This window comes from Euprymna scolopes, chromosome 8 (assembly GCF_053919585.1).
Source record: "Euprymna scolopes isolate OS-2025 chromosome 8, ASM5391958v1, whole genome shotgun sequence".
In the NCBI taxonomy this organism is placed as follows: domain Eukaryota; kingdom Metazoa; phylum Mollusca; class Cephalopoda; order Sepiida; family Sepiolidae; genus Euprymna; species Euprymna scolopes.
Window position 1 is genome coordinate 142124134 of NC_136489.1, and position 21370 is coordinate 142145503.

The 21370-nt window shown below is 38.0% G+C and overlaps 1 protein-coding gene across 1 annotated transcript in view; it reads right to left on the bottom strand.

Annotated features, from left to right (window-relative positions):
• LOC145283795 (hephaestin-like protein) overlaps positions 1–19120 on the bottom strand; it is a 156346-nt gene extending 137226 nt beyond the window's left edge. The window contains exons 1-3 of the mRNA XM_080132875.1: positions 18669–19120; positions 18367–18522; positions 3730–3974 (exon numbers count right to left, since the gene is read on the bottom strand). Coding sequence (XP_079989001.1) covers positions 3730–3974; positions 18367–18515 — 394 coding nt within the window. The 5' untranslated portion in view covers positions 18516–18522; positions 18669–19120. The remainder of the gene's footprint in view (positions 1–3729; positions 3975–18366; positions 18523–18668) is intronic.
• Positions 19121–21370: the final 2250 nt, after the last annotated feature.

Consider the following 21370-nt stretch of genomic DNA (forward strand, 5'->3'; position numbering starts at 1 on the left):
ATAACAATTTGCCAATAGCCATTGCGGAGGTCGAGCGTTGAGAAGTACCTGTTACCTTCGCCAATCTTGTTGAATGTAGAGTCAATGGTAGGCATCGGATATGGGTCAAGATCGACCAATACTTTGTTGAGGGTTCTCTTAAAGTTTGTAACCACTCGGATTTTTCCGTTTTTCTTACGGATGGCGAAAACGGGACTGTTAAATCCCTTAGGATTATCGCAAGGTTCGATAACGCCCTCAGTCGCCATGCGGGTGATTTCTGCATTCACCTCATCCTCTAGTGCTTGGGCTATGGGATGTTGTTTTTGGCTCCTGGACTGGCCGTTGGTTGGAATGCGTATGGGTCTGATGAAAGTGCCCCTTTTATTATCATCGGTGCCAAGGATGTCCGCATATTTAATGAGTAAATCGGCGGTGGCTTCTAATTCACTACGGTTATAATGGTGTAGCTTGTTTCAGCCAGTGGAGTTTTTCGTTGAGAGTCAACCCACATCTTGCGGTGACCTGTGGTTCCTCATTGGAATTAGCTTGGTCGCTGTGTGCGAGGATGTGATTCTGTTTCTTTGGATTGACAGCTGTAGAGAGCGGAACGGTATGTGATAGCTTGCCAGATGGGAGTGTGCGTGCAAGTTCGACAGTAGCCTTCTGGTTATTGATAATGTAGGATGACAGTGTGTGGTGGCTGAGTATGTTCTGACGAATCAGGATGGGAATGTCTGCTGTCGTGATCAGTGCGTCGATGTTGCGGAAAGCGGGGGAAGTACCGTCGCCCAAGGTAATGTCGCAGGTCAGCTTGCCCAAAATAGAGATGTTCCCTCCAATCACCCTGATTCGTATGTCGGATCTGGACATGTGCTTTTTCGCATCTTCAGGTAAGCGGGAAATGGGGATGATACAAGTTGTGCATCCAGAATCCAGCATACCCATGTCAGAGAACATGATGCCATTGTTGTGGAAGTTGATCTGGACAAGTGGTGATCGGAGATTAGGTTGGATTTGGAGGTTAAATGTGTGATGATGTGGTGTCAAGGACCTGGGGATGAGTCATCACATCTCGCTTGGTCCCTACTGAAAATCCAGTTCGTTGAAGAGTGTCGCATGTTCACAGCTATTCTGATCACTATCGGTCCCAGGTAAACCGGTGTCAGTAGTCGCTATGTGTGCTTGAGCATGGGGAGGGTGAAAATACGGACACCTGTCGCCCATGAAGCATGCACGGCCTTGTAAAAAGTTTCTGCACACTGCCTGTTGGCCGGGTTGGCCAGTGTCTTTTCTTGCCCAGCTGTGCTTCATGTTGGAGGAGGGGCCGGTCCGATCGTTCCTATTTCCAATGGATGGGTTGTTTCCATGCGTTCGGCGCAGATGCTTGTTTAACTCTAGTAGCTGTAGCTTTACGTCGGCTAATATCTCGTCACTTTTGAGACTGTATGGCTTGTCGGAATGTGTAGGGTGGTTTGCCATTAATGCATTGGTTTCATCGGCAGTGGTAATGTTTTGATGCCACGATCAAAATAACGTTGTGCATCGCTGGCTATACCGCCCGCAGTGTAGTGTCTGTCCATGGTTTTCACGAGGTGTGGGTAGATGTTGGGTGCCCATGCCTTGATCTTTTCGCTCATGAGCATGGCCCCCATTAAGGAAAAATCCGTTTCGGCTGACATCTCAGCATTTTGGTTGTCCGACTTGAATTTAGCCATGATGTGGACTGTAGCCTCTCGGATTGTGTTTTCCAGTCGGCCTGCAAAATCAGTGAGCTTCTCTCCCTCATGGCGCTGAAGGTCCCACGCTCTGCTCAGATACTGAAAGCTTGTCATTTGGCTACCGTGGGTGGAGATGAGGTAAGCCTTTAGTTCCTCGAACGATGATGTGGACTGTCTTGAGTCTTCCATCTGCTGGAATATGCCTTCGTTAAGGAGCTGTTTTGCCAGCTTGACAAACTCCTTCTCCATCGCTGGATATTCCCTTAACTCTGGCTTAACATGTATGGTGTAAGCCTTGTAAAGGTCAGTAATGAAGCGGTTGATATCGTTACCTGGTTCAAAGGTCCGGATGGATTTTGTGGCATCCCAAAGTGACTACTGTCGTAGCAGAAGTTCGTAGTGAGTGGTGTGCTGTGGCGACATGTGTGACCGGTCGAGTGCAGTAGTTTGCAGGGCAGCTAAAAGTTCGTGGAGGTCGGTTTTCAGTTCATCGATGATTAATTGTGTTCGTGGGTTATCGGCAAGCTCCATGTCGATTTTCGTTTGAAGAATTGCTGCTTTTTGTTGCTTAATGAGTTCTAGGATCTCTGATCGAGAAAGGCTGGAATATTCCATTCTTGTTTTGTGCACACTTGACACCAGTGTTATATTCTATGTATTGTGGGCGAGAAATGCGTATGGTTGAAAAACAAGAATACGATAGTTGCAAAAACAAGAATACGATAGTTGCAAAAACGAGAATACGATAGTTGCAAAAACGAGAATATGATAGTTGCAAAAACAAGAATACGAAAACTGAGTAGATTGAAATATATTTATTTACCACAAATCAGATGAGGTATTGTTGAATGCTTCCCGGCATCTATAATAGCCACAGTAAAGTCTCGTTAAGTTGTAAGGGTCATCTAGAGGTGAGCGGAGGGTTTAGAGACAGCTCGTATGTTATGACGTGGTTGTTCCGTGACGTGGGGTATAGGCGCGGCTTGTCTGATTGTGACGTTGTGTAGATGACGCGTGATATGGCAACTATCGAATGAACACAAAAACACACAATAAAATACTTTTCACTTGTTAATGGAAGATCCCTCGGCGGCTGTTATATCTTTTCTGTCCGGCCACGTGTTGCCTTTTTTTCACTAGTTCCTTTCTTTTTTTCTTTTTCCTGGAAGTGCTGCCCGAACTACCCCACAGATGTTCAAAATTCCTTTTTCTCCGCACTCTATATGACAAAAACTTCCGTTTCTCGCATCAGGGCAAGATCTCGTCTTGTAACAGTGCACATACAACCGATTTTTACGATCACCAGCCAGTTGACTGGATTGTGTTTCTTTAACTGCTTGTCTAATTCAAACAAAATGTTGCCTTTTAGCTGCTCAGCTGCCAAGATACCATCTTCAGACATCACAGGTAACCACCCATGGCCAACAGTTACCTCTCATAGGAAAAGGTTAGGGTTAGGGTTTTACTCCCATGTAATCAGCATATTCTACAACCCCAATAAATCTGGACAAAATGTATATGATTGCTGCCCATGAAACTTTCTACATTTGTCTATTTTAGGGCATTAAATAATTTCAGTAAAAGTGGAAAAGCGCAACATAGAAGGTAAGTGTAATTTACCACATTCATGATAAAAGAAAAGCCATTTTTGCTTGCAGTACATTCCTGTTATGAAAAAAGTTGCTAATATTTTCTTGTATAAAAAACAGTTTTTGGTGTCATTATAATATTAAGTGAGTTTGATTTAACAGAGTAGCATGAATGCAAATAATTGAAAGGTTAAGATTTTATGTAAGAAAATATGCAAATTTTATTTCTGAAACATCTAGATGTTTTTAGCAAACAACATAAATTGAAAATCAAAAATAAATCTTCAAAACTTGAACTCACATTAAGAATCAACTCTTATTTTATGTGATAAAAAGTAAATGAAATTAAAATTCAATAAAATTTTTAAAAGTTAATAATTGATAAAAATTACACAAAGCTACAATGAATCTATTTTCAAAGAAAAACTCGAAATATTTACCTTCACTATTTTTGTTATAGAAAACTCCATGAGGATGCATCGTGAAATTTCGATCAGCCAAATTTTTGAAATGTATTATCAGTGTTTGGTTCACATTTCCACTGATAATTGGACCTAAGAAGCCCAACCACTCTGGTTTTTTTATTTCTGTTGTATAAGTCGCATCGGTATATTGCTTGTAGATAGCTTTGTAGTATTTATGCCCAATTCTGTTCTTGCTAGCCTTTAAAAAAGTTTTGTAATTCCTGTAAAAAAAGAAATGTTTTCCTTTTAAATTTATCATAAAAGTTTCATAATGTTTGTTATGCTTCCTTTCTAACTACACAATTTAACCATTACATTTGTTTTCAATATTAACAGATGTTTATTTGATTTATCTTAACTGCATGATGCAATTGTAATGCCATATATATAATACACTGCAAACACCTACAAAGACATTTAAGTATTCTAAATTTACATATTTATTTTAAAAACCGCTTCTAATAACTTAATATTTTGTAATGTACAGTTGTAAGTTTGCATTGTCATATTTTCTTATACATATGCAATCTTTTCATTAATAATAAAATGCCTGGTGACACTAGGATGTTAAGAATGGATACTACACTTTGATCTTATCCCAAAAGCCAAGGAACCTTGTAAAGAATGTTTTTTATCGCTAGGTTATTTTAAATAAATAAAAAAAAAACTTTATTTGCTGTATTATATTTTAATGAAAAATGGTAATGTAGTATCAGTTCTGTTGTCAAGAGCATCCTCCTAGGAATTACCTCCATTTTTAAGGAGGTGGGGGTAATGTTTTCAGACAAGGGATTTATGTAGTATATGTTCTGTTGTCATGAAACCATCTTCCCATCTTGTACTTTTTTTTGGGGGGGGGGGGAATAAAATATTTGTTTTGTTTCCCTGATTCCATACTCACAAGCATTATCTTCTTTTATGAACCAATCCTCATAGGCATTACCTCCTCTCTTTTTTTTTTTGGAGGCAGTATAGTATACATTCATTCCTCATGATACCATCTTTTCTTAACTATCTTGTTCATTTCTTGGGAGATGGGGTTAGTGTACCGTCCTGTTGTTATATTTTCCCAGGCATTAACTCTTTAGCAGGGGATGTTCGTTTTTATGCTATTCTCTTAGTCATTACTTCTTCCTAGGTGTATATAATGTGTGTAATGTAATGTTATATACCGAATATATAACGCATGTATATGCAAAGTGTTTGTGATCATCTAGTATTCATGTATGTTTGTATTACTGTCTGTATCATCTCTAAGGTGTTGAGTGTATACTTATAAATATATGTGTGCACACGTATCAATAAGTTTATATACCATTCAACAAAAATTTCAACAAACACGGACATATAACAATTTACAAACAGTTCTTTACAATAAATAAACATCTTTTTGGGGAGTTATTTAGGCCAAAAAAGGGAGAACATACCTCCCTCTGTCAGTTGTTTTTTACTGACGGCCTGTAAGCCGCAAGAAGATTTCCTAAGAAATGACAATCAACACTCGGTTTTTTACAACTTTATTTCATGCCATTCCTCACCCTCACCCTAACCTGTCTTTAGAGTCGCATTTTCTCTTGGTCTCACATCTTGCTATGCGTCAGCTCTCCAAGCTGACCAACCTCTGACTCAATATTGCTCAGCTGACCGGGTTTCTGGACGGGAGAAATCATTATTTGTCTAGAATGTATGTGATAAGAATATGTGATTTTGTAGGAATTCCATAGTCAGTTAATGATGGATATCAGCCAGAAGAGTAAGATAAAGTATAAATGCACATAGTGTAGAAGGGGGGGAGGGCGTAAGAGGAATTGTCAATGTGTGGGTGAAAATGTAGCAACTTCATCTCAGAATAAATTTAATGTTTTATTATTATGGAATAATGTGTTTGAAATTGTGTTCTATAGTTATGGATAATTCTATGTAATGGATAATGGCATAAACTTAATAAATTTTTATGTGCCATCTGTTGTCGTCAACCTACAGTAGTTTCATCCAGGGGGGAAAAATTACACCTCTTTTACAAGACAAGATAAACGAATAGTCAATAGGCGATAACTTAATTTGATGGTATAAAATAAAAAAACAGATTTATCTACCCTTAATAATAATAAAAAATGAAAAAAAATAAGGCAATGAATTGAATGGAAAGACGATTAAAATCGTTTAAAATCGTTTAATTTATTACCTTATTTTTTTTATTTTTCATCACTTGCCTGAGGACGACTTATGGAGGTCGAAAACGTTCGCAAATACGGCAAATTTCTTTTTTACACTCGCACAAAATGTCTGGAAACTAGTCAAAAAGAAAAAATGCATTGTAGAGTTGTCTCTACTCTTCAATGTACAGTTTGGATCATTTTACCACACTGCTATCAAAGACATTCATTTTGAATTTTACCATGCAATTTGGATGTGAATTTTTTCATTAACTTCCCTTACTCTATGACATTTAAATACTTAACTTTTAATTGTGATTTTCCATGTCTCGCTTACTTTAGCAAATAAGGTGTAAACCATTATAACTATTTGCTAATATTTTCTCCTCTGAAGAGATGGTAGACATCGAAATCCTATAGGATAAGGAGTTATAATATTTCAAATGTATTCTTTGTCATACATAGAATAATAAAAATCTTTTGATATGAAATTAAAATATTTCACGTCATAAATTTTTTAATTCATTGATGACTAAAATTCATATATATATATATATATATATATATATATATATGTTAATCAATTACTTGTAACATACTCGGTTTGTATATCCCAATCATAATGATTAAAAAATATCTTTCTCATAAATTAAGTGGACTAATTTCCTTCCCCAACCACCATTCACCGTGCCTTCAAACGTATGAGAATTTGAAAAGTGGAAGGTGTCAGGCATTATCTCTTTCTTCATCTCTTTTTTCTCTCTCTCTTTTCATCACCCAAGGTGAGGAAGAAATAAAATTTAAAAAGAGAATATATTTTATTTAAAAAAGGTAATCTAATCTTAAGATTATGTTACAATCGACACACACACACACACACACACACACACACACACACACACACACACACAATTATAATATGATCTCAGTACAATATGTCCCTGTTAAGGTCAACTATTTTTAGATGATAATGAAATTCATACCTTCTTGCTGGCAAGTTAACTCTTTCTTTCTTTTTTTAAATTTACATCTATTTACACATGCACACACACACACATCTATCTACACACACAACACTCAAATGTATATCTAAATACACACGCATATACAAAACATAAAACATTATGTAATACCTAAAATGAAAATCAGAGAAACAAATGAAATGAAAACGTAATAAAGGAAACTAGAATAACCTGAAAAACCGGTATTTAATCGTAGCTAATTCTTTTCATATCTTTGTTTCTCATCTATAATATAAATCTCACCTGTCTGTTTAAATGTATGTATGTATGTATGTATGTATGTATGCCTAAACTTTTGACAGAGGCGACGGATTTTCATGAGATCAGTATCGTTTTGAAGCTCAGCCCTTCGGACGACAAATATCGAAAAATTGACTAAAAACATTAATTCCTTCACCTTCAACTGGACACTTTTCTACAAGGAGAGGTCACTTTTTATGTCAATATTTTCGAAAGTCATCTCCTCTTTTTGATTGACTAGCCTTAATTTAAACTTACGTCACTTCCTGTTTTGCAATGGACGAAACGGTAAAGACGTTACATTATTTTTTCACATTCTTTTCCATATGGGTTTGATTCTGCCTGCCTACTACCACTTTTTTTTTCTCAACACACACCTAAAAACACCCAGGCAAAACCGGGCATACAGGCTAATCTATATATATAAAAGGCAAAACCGGGCATACAGGCTAATCTATATATATAAAAGGCAAAACCGGGCATACAGGCTAATCTATATATATAAAAGGCAAAACAGGCGCGCAAGTTTTTGAAAGGCTTTTTTCGCCGGGGTTCTTGAGACAGACGCATGGTTACTATCGCTTAGAAGTGTTTATATACCCCCTAGATAATAATATCTAGGATTTGCGAATGCACGCTGCGTCTAGATGTATTTATGTCGACTTTTACACAATTTTTGCTATTTTGGCCCCTCCCGTGTTGATTCGGCTTTTTTGTATAAAAACGAAACTGATGTGAAACTAAATACAAGCAGTTCTTGGCCTACGGGCCGGGAACGTCCAGAAAGCAATGGACGTTTGGTCAATGTCGGTGAAAACCGTCATATCAGACAATTGCTTTCCTTTGGACACACCCCTAATAAAGAGGAGCTGGTTTTCCCCAACACTTTGAGGAAACTAAAACCAGACAAAGTTGGGTAAAAAACTAACCCAAAACCTGATTAAATTCTGCCATTTATAAACTTTAAATTGAAATTGTTTTTAGTTACTTTCCTTTCGTAGGTGAGCAGTACCTACCTGCGAAAACTTTTAAACAAGTTTTTTTTTAATTTAGTTTTTCTTCTTTTTACATCATGTTCGCTGTTATATTTTTGTTTTTCCGATTTTTTAAAAGTTTAACATATGGTTTGGATCTACCCACCCCCCTAACACACACACACACACACCTACAAAAAACTTTTTTTCACTGTTTTTTTTTTTTGTTTTTGTTTGTTTTTTGAAATTTGTTTTCAAGCCTACCTTCCTACCAAAACTTTTTTTTTCTTTTTGATCCCCCCACCTCCAACACACAACTACAAACACCCGGGCAACGCCGGATACCCCCGCTAGCTTATATATATAAAAGCCCAAATATATGTTAGTGTGTGTGTGTGTGTGTGTGTGTGTGTGTGTGTGTGTGTGTGTGTGTGCATTTTTCTGTATGTCCGTGCTATTTTTTCCAGATTTTTCAATCGCCGCATGTTTCTTTCACTTTTCAGTATAAATAAAAGCGAAACAGGATTCGAACCCGACAGTTCCCTGGCCCACTTCAGAAATGTAAATGTTTGGTCAATGTTTTTCACCATCATATCAGTTTTCATCTGGACACTCCCCTAATAAATGGGGGAACTGGTTTTTGTCCAAAGTTGGGTCATCAAAAACTGTCCCGCAGAAAATGTTAACTGCTGAATAGTGATTGCTTACGTCATCGTAACACTCACTGGCCTCAAGGCTCCGGGTTCAAGCCTACCTGCCCCTCTACTTTTTTTTTCTTTTATACCTACAAAAGATTTTTTTTTTTCCATTTTTAAAATCAGTTTTTTGGTTTTATTTTTTTAAGAAGTTTAACATTGCTTTTTTTATATTTAAACAGGGTTAAGTTTTCTTTTTGTTCTGCTTTGCCCCTCCCACACCCGGGCAATGCTGGGTACTCCCCGCTAGTCTATATATATAAAAGTGAAAATGTGTGTTAGTGTGTGTGTGTGTATGTGTGTGTGTGTGTGTTTGTGTGCATTTTTCTGTACGTCCACAAAAGGCTTTTTTCGCCAGGCTTCTCGGTCAGCTTACTCCTTCTTAAAACTTTTTATATGCTGTCTAAATCATGATATCTATAACTTAAGAACAGGGGTAGCAACTATCTTTAATTTGCCCGACTTTTACGCGCTATTTTCGTTTTTGTTACGCTTTTCAGTATAAAAAAAGCAAATGATGGGGCGAGGGAAACAGAAGCTTGTAGGTCAAACATCATGTGTATATTTCACTTTCCTCTTCCCTCATGGCCGAGATGTTTTTTTTTCCATTTCGTTTCCACCTTCACGTCAAGGCTTTGGGGGTTCAAGCCTACTTTCCTACTAAAACTTTTTTTCTTTTACACCTCCAAACACCCGGCCAGGGTTGTTTTGATCTACCCCCCCAACCCACACACCTCCAAACACCCAGGGAACGTTGGGTACCCTCTGCTAGTCTAATATATAAAAGGCAAAATGTGTGTGTGTGTGTGTGTTTGTATGTCTCGCAAAAACTTTTGACAGAGGCAACGGATTTTCACAAGATTGGAATTGTTTTAAAGCTTGACCCTTCAGACGGTAAATATCGAAAAATTTGCCAAAAACATCCATCCCTTCACCCTCAACTGGACAGTTTTGTACAAGGAAGGGTCGGTTTTTTGCAAGTCATCATATCGGTTGGATTGACTATTCTTGATTTCAACGTTCCAAACTTCCGATTAGACAATGGAGACATCAGCAAAGGCGTAACGTTTTTTGTTTCTTTTCCTCCTTCACATTATGAGTTCGAGCCTGCCTGCCTACTACCACTATTTTTTTTCTCTCCACTCAAACTGCCTACTGTTGCCCCCCCCCTCCACTACTACCAATTTATTCCCTCCGCCCCTGGGGGGGTTCCTTACTTGACCCAAGCAACGCTGGGGAACCCCGCTACTATACCACCTTTTTTTTTTAACACCTTTTAATTCCCTCCTTTTTGGGTATCCTTACTATACCTCCACACACACGGGCAATACCTGGCACCCCCGCTAGTCTATATATAAAGGGCAAAATGTGTGTGTATGTCTCACAAAAACTTTCGACACACGTGATGGAACTCACGAAATTGGTATTGTTTTCAAGCTTGATTCTTCAGACAACAAATATCAAAAAATTGGCTCTTTTTCCTCCTTTGTGTAATGGGTTGCCTGCCTATTGTCACTTTTTTTTTTAACACCTCTCTCCACTCGGGCAGCCTACTGTTGTTTTGACCCCCCCCCCCTCCCCGCTATTATCACTTTTTTTTTTCCTCCCAGAGTTCATTATTACACCACCTTGACATCGCGAGCAACGCCGGGCACTTCCACTAGTCTAATATATAAAAGGCAAAATGTGCATGTTTGTATATCTCGCAAAAACTTCAGACAGACGCATGGGAACGTGATAAAATTGGTATCGTTTTAAATCTTGGGCGACAAATTTTGAAAAATTGGCCAAAAACATTAATTCCTTCTCAACTCGGCTGTTTTGCACAACATTTTCGCAAGTCATCGTCTCTTTTTGTTTGACTACCCTTAATTCAAATGCTCATGACTTCCGGTTTCATGATGGACACCTCAGCTAAGATGTTAGGTTATTTTTTTCACCTTCTTTTTCTATTTTGCGTTACGGGTTTGAGCCTGTCTGCCTACTGCCACTTTTTTTTCTTAACACCTCTCTCCACTTGGGCTGCCTACCGTTGTTTTGATTCTGTCCCCCAACTCTTCACACTCGAGCATCCCCGCTGTTACTATTTTTCTTAACACCTCTCTCCACCCGGGCTACTTACTGTTGTTTCAGTCGGAATTATTTCGTCTTAGCAAAGGGCTCTCACGCTTACATCCCTTGCACCATTAAATTTATATCATCGCCTTAATCGGATATTCAAAAATGGATGTCCGAACTGGACGATTTATTCGACCAGTTAATTTTAAAATCCTCAGTTGAGGATAGATTCAATATTTGTCGAGATTTAACTGAATTTATGGCCAAGGTTAGGAAAATTTGGCCTGTTTCGAACCTGACCAGAGAGAGTCAAAAGCTATTGTTTCATGAAAATGAAGTTAGAATGTCCTCTATTCAGTGGGGATCTGACTTCAAATAAATTCGAATTTTATAGCTTTCTTAGGAAATTTGAATTCTGTACTGCTAATTTGAAAGATGCGGATAAATTACTCTTATTAAAGTCTAAATTGACGGGAAAGGCATTCGATCTCCTATCCAATTTAGATATAAACCCCGAAAATTACGAACAGGCCTTGGCTTGTTTGAAGGGGAGATTTTTAAATTCATCTTTAATCATGAATCAAATTTTTAAGGATATTATTCCTAGACACGAGCAATTTTTATCGATTAAAATTTTTCTTGAGCGTGTTGAGCTCGATTTGACTGAGATGGACAAGTTTTTGGTACCGATTTTTTTTCAGATATCATGGTATCATGGTTGCGCACATTCTGTTTCCTAAATTTCCGAACAGCGTGCGCAGAGAGCTAATGAGCAAATCTAACGAAGGTTTTTTTTTTGTTTTTTTTACATGGAATTCACCATTTACCAAGGCCCAATGGCCACTCGGGGATAAGGGTTATTGTGTGTACAGTACTCAATGGGATAGTGTAGCAATAGTATTGGAGAATTGATAAGTTGTTATTACTTAGGGGAGGGGGCGGTTCATCAGGAATTTGTTTGTGTTGGACTTGAAGACATCCAGGTTAAAGTCGGGAGAGAAACAGGCAAGCGGAACAGAGTTCCACAGGCGTGCAGTTCTAAGAAAGAAGCTTTGTTCGTGGAATCTATGTTTTGATTTAGGCACAGATAAGGAGTGGGGAAAATTATTGACGGTGGTTTCAGCTAATCGGGTGTTTTTTGAAAAAGATTGGCGAGGGTGGACCAGAGAATGGAGCTCAGACGAGCACTTGCCATGGAAATAACGATAAAACAAAGACAGGCTCGCTACATCTCTTCTGTGGGCAAGAGGTTGCAGGGAAGAGAAAAGGGCATCCCCCACCAAGCCACAAAGTCTATTTTGTACTCTGTCAAGGCAGGATAGGCTGTTTTTAACAGCTCCTGCCCAGATGTGGCAGCGGTACTCCATCTTTGGATGTACTTGGCTCTTATATAGATAGAGAATTGCATCATTAGTGAGATATCTTCTGGAGCAGTAGAAGGATCCCACCATTTTCCCAATGACCTTGGCCACAGACTTGATGTATGTGTTCCATAAAGATCATGAGTAAAGGTCAAACCCAGAAGCTTATCAAAACATGGAGCCTCTCCTAGACGAGAACCATCCATTTCAATTGATGCCAGATGGGGATCAGAGCGTTTATGATGTAGAGATAGGAGCTTGGTCTTAGATGCATTAAAGGTAACCAGTCACCTCTTTCCCCACTGTACCACGCACTCAAGATCAGAGGAGAGAGAATCAGAGAGAACATCATCATTTACGGCCTTTGATGTGTTGCCATAGATGGTCATGTCATCAGCATAGATATCAACAAAGGATTTTAGTATGTATTTTGGGAGATCGTTGATGTAGATCAGGAAGAGAGTTGGGCCCAGTATGGACCCCTGAGGGACACCAGCATTAATACTGAGGGCCTCTGATTTCTGTCCATCAACCACTACTGTTATGAACCTATCAGAGAGAAATGATTTAATGATCGAGAAAACATTTCCAGTTATACTGTAGCTGGAAATCTTGTGTAGTAGGTCTTTATGCCAAACCTTATCGAAGGCCTTTGATATGTCGAGAGCAATTGCCCTAGAAATGAAGCCTTTGTCGAGAGATTCACTAATCCTATGTGATATAACTGTTAGCACATCAGCTGTAGATCTAGCAGAACAGAAACCATATTGCGTGTCGCTAAGAAGGTTATTTCTGCTGAGGTGGTTTTTTTTTTTTTTTTTTTTTTTTTTTTTTTACAAAGACATCACCACATTATCAAGGCCCAGAGGCCACTCAAGGATAAGGGTTAAAGAGTGTACAGTAGAAGTTGGTCAATATAGTAATCATTAGTAATGAAAATTTGGTAAATTTAATAACTTATATGGAATGGCTCATCAAGAACTTATTTACTTTAGACTTGAACAAAACCATATTGTAGTCAGCCGGAAAGCAGGAAAACGGAAGACAATTCCACAGGCGTGCAGTTCTAAGAAAGAAGCTTTGTTCATGGAATCTACGTTTAGGTTTAGGCACAGATAAAGAGTGGGGGAAATTATTGATAGTGTTTACAGCTAGACGAGTGTTTCTTGTGAAAGTTTGGCGAGGGGGGACCATAGATTGAAGCTCAGTTGAACACTTTCCATGAAAATAACGATACATTAGAGACAAACTCGCAACATCTCTTCTGTGAGATAGAGGTTGCAAGGAGGAGAAAAGGACATCTCCTACGAGGCTACGAAGTCTATTTTGAACTCTATCAAGGCAGGACAAGTCCTTTCTAGCAGCTCCTGCCCAGATGTGGCAACAGTATTCCATCCTTGGACGTACCTGGCTCTTATATAGATAGAGAATAGTATCAGCAGTGAGATATCTACTGGATCGATAGAAAGATCCCACCATTTTTCCAGCGGCCTTGGCAACAGATTTGATATACGTGTTCCATTTAAGATCAGGAGTAATGGTCAAGCCCAGAAGCTTGTCAAAACTTGAGGCCTCCTGAAGACGAGAGCCATTCATTTCAATTGATGACAAATGTGGATTAGAATGTTGATGATGTAAAGAGAGAAGCTTGGTTTGACTACTTCTCTATTTATTGTAGATCCCAACAACTCATGACACACAGGAGACTTATTGGTCTGTACAGAGAGGGGGATGACTTATCACCTGAATTCTTAAATACAGGGCATACTGATGAGGTTTTCCAGGGTGTTGGGAAGCACTTTTCCTTAAGGAATACGGGGAGTTGATGGCCTTCGTCGCACAGGGTAGAATTTGCTGCAAAGTTTTCCCCTCTCTTTCTTCCATCATGTCGTACACTTTCGACATTTTGGATATATTGATGGCATCACCATTAGTTGTGCCGAGGCAGGAAAATAGCCCGCTAAAAATGTTGGCTTCTTCTTCGGATCCAAAATCTAATATGGCGAAGAGTTCCAAGCCTAAACAGATTAATTCAAAAAAGAGTAATAATAACTCTAAGTCTCTCGTTAATAATGGCGAAATTAATGAATTTTGTAAATTATGTAGGGTTACTGATCACCCAAAAAAAATTTGTTCCAAATATCCAGACTTTGACTCAAAAATTATAAGAGCCAAAGAACTCAAATTATGTATCAGATGCCTCGGTGAGCACCTTTGCAAAGGGATAAAGGGTTTTCCTTATCCTTGCACCATTTGTGGGTTTAAGAACCATTTTTCTATTATGTGCCCCAAAAGTCCCAAATCCTTTGTGGGATGTACATCATTATCGGGACAGGAAAAATTTAGATTTCCTGTACTCAAAATATCAGTGAAGGCGAAAGGGCACCCAGTCTATTTTTACTGTCTTTTGGATATGGGTAGCCAGAAATCCTTCTTTTCTAAGGTAATTCGAAACCGTTTAAGTCCCAGGAATAAATTAAAACCAGGGATAGTAGAATTGCCTGTTAATACTCTTGTGGGGACTAATTCTTTAAAACTTAGAAAGCTGGAAGTGTCTCTTAAATTGAGACATCAGCGTTCCTTTCCTTTTTCTGCCTTGTTTGCAGATGATTTGAAGTAAAAATTTCAGGTGGACAAATTTGATGAGATCACGTCAAAATTGACTAAAGATGGTTTTTGTCTTTGTCCTGGATACTCTGAATTGAATGGGTCTGCTATTCACAGCATAATTGGCCTGGACCTTATTCCACAGATAGATAATCTCTGTTTAATTAAATGTTTGGGAGATTCTGCATGGAAACTCCCCAAGTACATAATTCCCTTTGGTGAGGGGTCTAAATTTTTGAATTCCAATGCAAAGGTTAAGGAAGAGTTACCGGCCTTTGATCAAATGCAAAAAGCATTACTCTGTCTTAATGACAACAACAAAAAATTGTAACGTGTTCTCGGATGAAGCTGATTCAAAAGTGAGTCGTTTACCAATTAAAATATCTGATTTCCCCACATTAACTAATGTCTTAGAAAAAGGTTTTAGATTCGGTGACAAATTACGACACCGAAAAACTGACCATTAAAAGAGCTAAATTGTTGCTTTTTTTCTCATATGCAAAATGGAGCTTTTCCCTTGGAATTGCCTTATTTGAAGCAACCTACAAATTAAGTTGCACCCCCCCCCCAGGGTGACGGCCCTTGGCTTATTTCTGGATAAGGATGGACTGATGTGGACCTAAAGACGCATTCAGAACTCTGATGTTTTTCCATATAATGTAAAATTTCCTATACTGTTAGGAAAAAATAGTCACCTGACCAAATGTAGGAGAATCAATTCCCTACCATACACATTTATTTCAACTTCAGGTAGAAGCCTTGATATTTTGACCCCCAATCATTTTTTGCAGACAGGATATCACCCCCGCCTGCTTATCAATAATTGTGGTTCAGAGGATCTTTCTCCAGAACCTCTCAATAGAAATACGCTCTTACATTCCCTTGAACTGAGGGATGAATTCGTCAGTAAATTTAGATGTATTTGGCACAATGACTACTTGCTCTCAATTAGAGAAGTAGACGCCAACATTAAAGATCACGGCCCCCCCTCGAAGATCTCGGAGGGTGAAATTGTTCTTATCAAATATCAGAATAAGGCCCAATCTTTCTGGGGTTTGGGCAAGGTAATAAAATTATTGGTCGGTAACGACTATAAGGTCCGCTTGGCTTTAATTTTGAAGGATGGATGTGTTCAAGTTCATTCTTTATCCCCTAGAGGTAAAATACAATTCTGAATCTGCAATAGCAGAATTTACGGAAGAAGGAGGCCCCTTCTTCTGCCCTGCATGTTCGATCGCCAATGATGGAACAACAACTATGGTGTGTTGTGACTCATGCGATAATTGGTATCATTTCAGTTGTGTTGGGTTTGACGAGCAGGACACTGTAGGTGAGTGGGTGTGTCCGAGTTGTACCGACAAAATGTCAAAATAAATTCTTATATTCTATTATCAGGGTTGCCGACTCAAGTTAAAGTCACTTTTTCTTATCAGTGATAATTTCTCTAGTTAGACGAGAATGACTTGTTATAATTTTGAATTTGGCAGCAGACACACACATTGAATTCATTGTTATTGTTTGTATTAATGTTAAGTCTTTTGGGACAAATTTCTTACCCATCTCTTATTGACAGTTTTTAAAAAGTACATCATTATCATAATCATATAATCATTTATATCATTTATAAAAAAGTAATGATTATCCATTACTTTTTCTTCCATTTCTTGGCAGTGTGAAAGACGCAGGGCGGAACTAACTGGATTCTCACTCGAATCGAAGCTACAAAATTACTTGTTGCTTTGAGACATTTTAAATGCCCAAATGTGGAGTGGAACTTTATCATTCAATTATCAAAGTCTTTAAGTAGGGCCAAGTTATATCTGCACACTAGTGCTACAATTGATTGTCTGTGAAGACGAAATTAAGGTCTATCGAAGAACTAAATTATTGTATATTTTTCGATAAAATCTTTTATTATTTTAAAGTTTGGTCTTTGCTCCTTTTATTGAAAAAAAATTAGGGTTTAAATTACATTATTCATATTGTTATAAGCTTCGAAAGATAGCGAGTCTACATAATCACTCCTTTTTTAATGGTGAATTCTGACACTTATACCCACTTTCTGGTCACTTGAGAGAGGGGAGCATATTTTTGTGTGTTTATTGGCTAAAAGGTTTTTTGGATTTCTTTTTCTGTTTTCATCTTTTAATAAAGACACGAGGAAATAAAAAAATAAAGAAAAATCGGTATTATTTTACTTTAAGGCCCATCTCACATTTGTATAGAAACAAATATTTTTTTGTAGTTTTCAGTGTGCTTTAAAAGAATATGGAAACCATTTCCGCCGCAAGTTTACCGTTTGTATGGTATTAACCCCTTAAGTCTGGGACTATTTTCCATTTCACAGCCTAATCTTCGCTTACGCTACGTGCAAGCATAAAAAGGCTATTAAATGGGCACTCGCATACCAAACTGCCTTGTCACAGTGGAGTATTGGCGAGAATTTAAAATTAGACGGAAAACAAGTAGTTTTCTAAACATTAAACCATGTAATTCTATATGTTATCACGGATGAACATTTTTGTACACTCAACTCGCGCATATTTTTGACACTCACGCGTCACGTTTACAAAAATGGGCACCCGTGATAACATAGAATTACATGGTTTATATATATCGTTAAAACTACTTGTTTTTCGTCTAATTTTAAATTTTCGCCAATACTACACTGTGACAAGGCATGGTATGCGAGTGCACATTTAACAGCCTTCGTTTATGCTCGCGTGTGAATGCTTTCATTGCTTTATGCGTTTATGCTAGGCTGTGAAATGGAAAATAGTCCCAGAGTTTAGAAGTTAATACCATAAAAAAGAAATTAAACAAAAAAAACTGTTTAGCCAATAAGCACACAAAAAAATGCCCTCTCTCAGATGGCCAGAAAGTGGGTGCTCATTTTAAGTTAAATTTACATGGAAAAGTAATCACCCACTTTTCAAAAAAGTGGTTATTTCATATCATGAAAACTATTTTTGCGACGGAAACGGTTTGCAGATTCGTTTTTAGCACACTAAAATCTACAAAAAAAAAAAAAAATTTTTGTTTTATACAAACGTTAAAGTAAAATAATACCGTTTTTTATCTGAAAACTCCATTTATCGACTACAAAATCTTGTCCCAATAGTGTAGAAGCGCATTATAAACAAGTTATAAACAAGTTCAAGCAACAAATACTAAGGAAGAACGATACATCGAGTTCATAATTTTCTATTTCTGGATATTTTCTTACGGTAAATACAAAGGGAAACGTTATTTTATCATTTCTCTTTTCTTTTAAAATGGTATTTTTATAGAATCACTCCCGTCTCCAAACCGAGTTTTTCCTTACGTATTTTTGACCAAATTAGGTTAAGTTTCCGATTTAACCCCCCCCCCCCCCCAAAAAAAAAAAGGCATCGTGGACTGGCTGGGTTGATTGAAATGAGAATGAAATGCGAAAGCTAAAAGGGAAAAAATGTATATAAAAAATTAAAATTAAATCAAATAAAAATGAAAACTCTTACTCTTTATCTGAAGTTGCGAAATTCCTGCCGCTAGGTGCATAATCCCAAATGACATTTTCTGACGTGATGTAATAATGAATCTCTTCGGTCCGGACTTTTGATGGATACACCAGACAGAGGAGGCCGAGAATGGACAGAATCCGCATCATGGGAAAACTGATAAATACATAAAGAAAGAAAGAAAACTCTTAGTAACACTTTTGTTTTAAGAACAGTATGGCGAAATAAAACATTGTCTAATAATTGAAAACTTGTATAAAAAATTAGAAGAATATGAAAAGAAAGTGCGAATATTAAAATACCTAATCCTGCAATATCCAACGGCTAACAAAATTGGTGGTGTTACTGATATTGTGATTTTGTCGGTTCGCTGGAGTAATGTATATATAACAGTACTGCTACAATTACAGTGATCACGAGGAGTGGTTTTCTTTTTAAAATCATATCCTATCCCCCTCCAAAACCTTTTCGTGTGAACCAATAGGCAACTTTTTCGAGATGGATTTTCCCACTTTCTTTCATATCCGTGTTTATAAAGAAAAAGATTTTTAAATCACGGATATTATATCTTTGATTTAAAAATGTTTTTCTTCATATTTTTTCTAGAAGGAATACTCGACTTTATCCGGGATTGAATTAGAACTCTTTACACCTAGTGCCACCTTTTTTTTTTTCTTTTTTTTTTTTAGAGGGGTGGGGGTGAAGAACCCAAGTATATAGCCAACATTGATTGAATGGAGGATTGGGTGTAAGCAACGTTGTATACTTTTAACCACGGCCACCGAGAGTAAGAAGAAGGCCTGTTAACTGAAAAATGTCTGCAGGCAATTTAGGTAAGATTGTCAGACTGTCAATACTAGGGCCATTTAAAAAAGAGCAATAACACATTTTTAAAAAGAAAAAGGAACACAGTTCGATCAATACTGAAACTGAACTTTATTCAATATAAAATATAAATATTATCTATGTAAAATTAAGTAATTTTAAAGCAATATATAATTTAATACTGATAAAACTGAATTATGAATTTAGGGAACAAACAATTAAAGAAACATTAAGCACAAATATTTTTTGGCCTTCGGAACAAGATCATAGTGTAGCATCTGTTTTGATGCTACACTTTACCTTTTCTGTCCTTGGTCGGTGGAGAAGAAATCTTTCATGACTGAGATTATGTTTGTCCCTATCCAGAGTGCCCCTTATTGGGAAGCTGGATTTTGCCCACAAGATTATATGTTGAAATATTTAAATAACTATTACTTTAAATACAGAAATTATATTTAAAGTTTTGGTTTTCTGTTCTTCTATGTCCATTTTTTCCCCATGTTTTTCATCAAAATGTGTAGCGTATTAGTTGTTTCATAGGCCATTAGCAGTGATCGCTCACTGGCAGTAACCTGTGGTGTTCCCTGGAGACCAAGTGACAACAAGTCTCCCCAGATTTCCAGTGTTCTCCACCTCTTGACCACTTGTGCAGATGATTGCATGTTATCACAACAGCCGTTGTCACTGATTTCTCATTAGCATCGGCCATTAGTGTTTCCTGGGATTTGGGTGACAAAATGCCTCCCCAAGGTACCAGATTTGAATTGCACACTTCCAGTGGAGATTTGATTCGTACTCTCTCACCTTGGTCTTTCCTTCCTCCCTGGTCCTTCGTTTGTTGCAGGGTAATGTCAGGAAACCGTGAAAATGTTTGTCGAGCTCGAATTTTTCTTTAAATTCGGTATGAAAGTCGACAGCTCCGTGTTTTCTGCCGAGTCTGATGAGGGTTTCGTCATCTAGCTCGTTGAGGTCCTTGTTGGTGGCAGTTTTCTTGTTGAAAAGTTCGTTTTTTTCTTTATCAAATAAAACGCGCGTCTTGCTCAAAACAATTAATTTCAAAAAGGTAGGGTCGCCATGCTTGTTCCGTTTCGCGTCAGTCGGGCGCCAGTTTGTTGTGGACTTGTGGTATAGGAGGAAATGCGTGTTCGTCTGACGTTCGGTTGTCACCATTTTGTGGTGGTGGTGCGAATTAGGAAAAATAAATTGTCTCGAGAAAGAAACGAACGACGTGTTAAATTGAATTAAACGAACAGGAATTTCTTTCGTGAAAGAAACAAGTGAAAGAAAAGGGTACCACACGTGGTTAGTTTTGCGTGCGTCTCTAGCTGTTAACTGGTGAAGAGGAAGGTCTAAAGCTTGGCGTGCGTCTCTCATTGTTAACTGGTGAGAAGAAAAGTTTATCTTTGTAGAGAGAGAGAGTCTGTGTGTGTATGAGTGCTTCGTTCAACCTCAATCATTTCATTTAAATAAAGGGGTCACCAAATTTGTTGCGGACCATATGGAAATGAAGACTCCTTCAATTTATGGATAGAGATAAACGTCGTTTATTTGCTGTTGAAAGAATGAACGTTTTAGTTATAACATGTGTTCATGTCCGCGCGTATGTAACCAATGTTCGTTGCATGACTGGTGTTGTAGCAAGAAAAGGAAATGTGTTTTCATCTCAAGCTCGGGTCACTATCGTTTGTTCGCGCGTGGGAAGAGAAATGAGTGTTGTAGTGGGAATGAGAATGTTAGTCCAGCGTGTAGACAAAGAAGAGGATATGAGAGTTGACGTCAGTCAGCAGTCAGCTACGCGAAGGTGTTCTCAGGGACCAGTAGTAGATAGAGAGAAAAAGAGTGTAGGTACTGTCTGTTGGCTCGTGCCCCATACATAGTCACAGGAGACGTGAACGCGCGCGAGCATACGCCTCCCAAAAGGGAGGCGGCTGGTTAGCCCAACCTCTCTGTCGAGAGTTGGTTCTAAAAAGGATTAGAAACAGCTTGTCTCTTTGTTTTATACTCGTTTCCGGTGGTCATTTGCGCATGTGTATAATTCCTTAGAAAGCGGAAGTGACGTCGTCCATGTGTGCGTTCGTGTGCGCTTGTGTGAGTACATATGTGTGCGTTAGCGTGTGTGTCTATACACATGAATGTGAGAGTATGTATGAGAACGTGAATATGTGTACATGTGTGGACG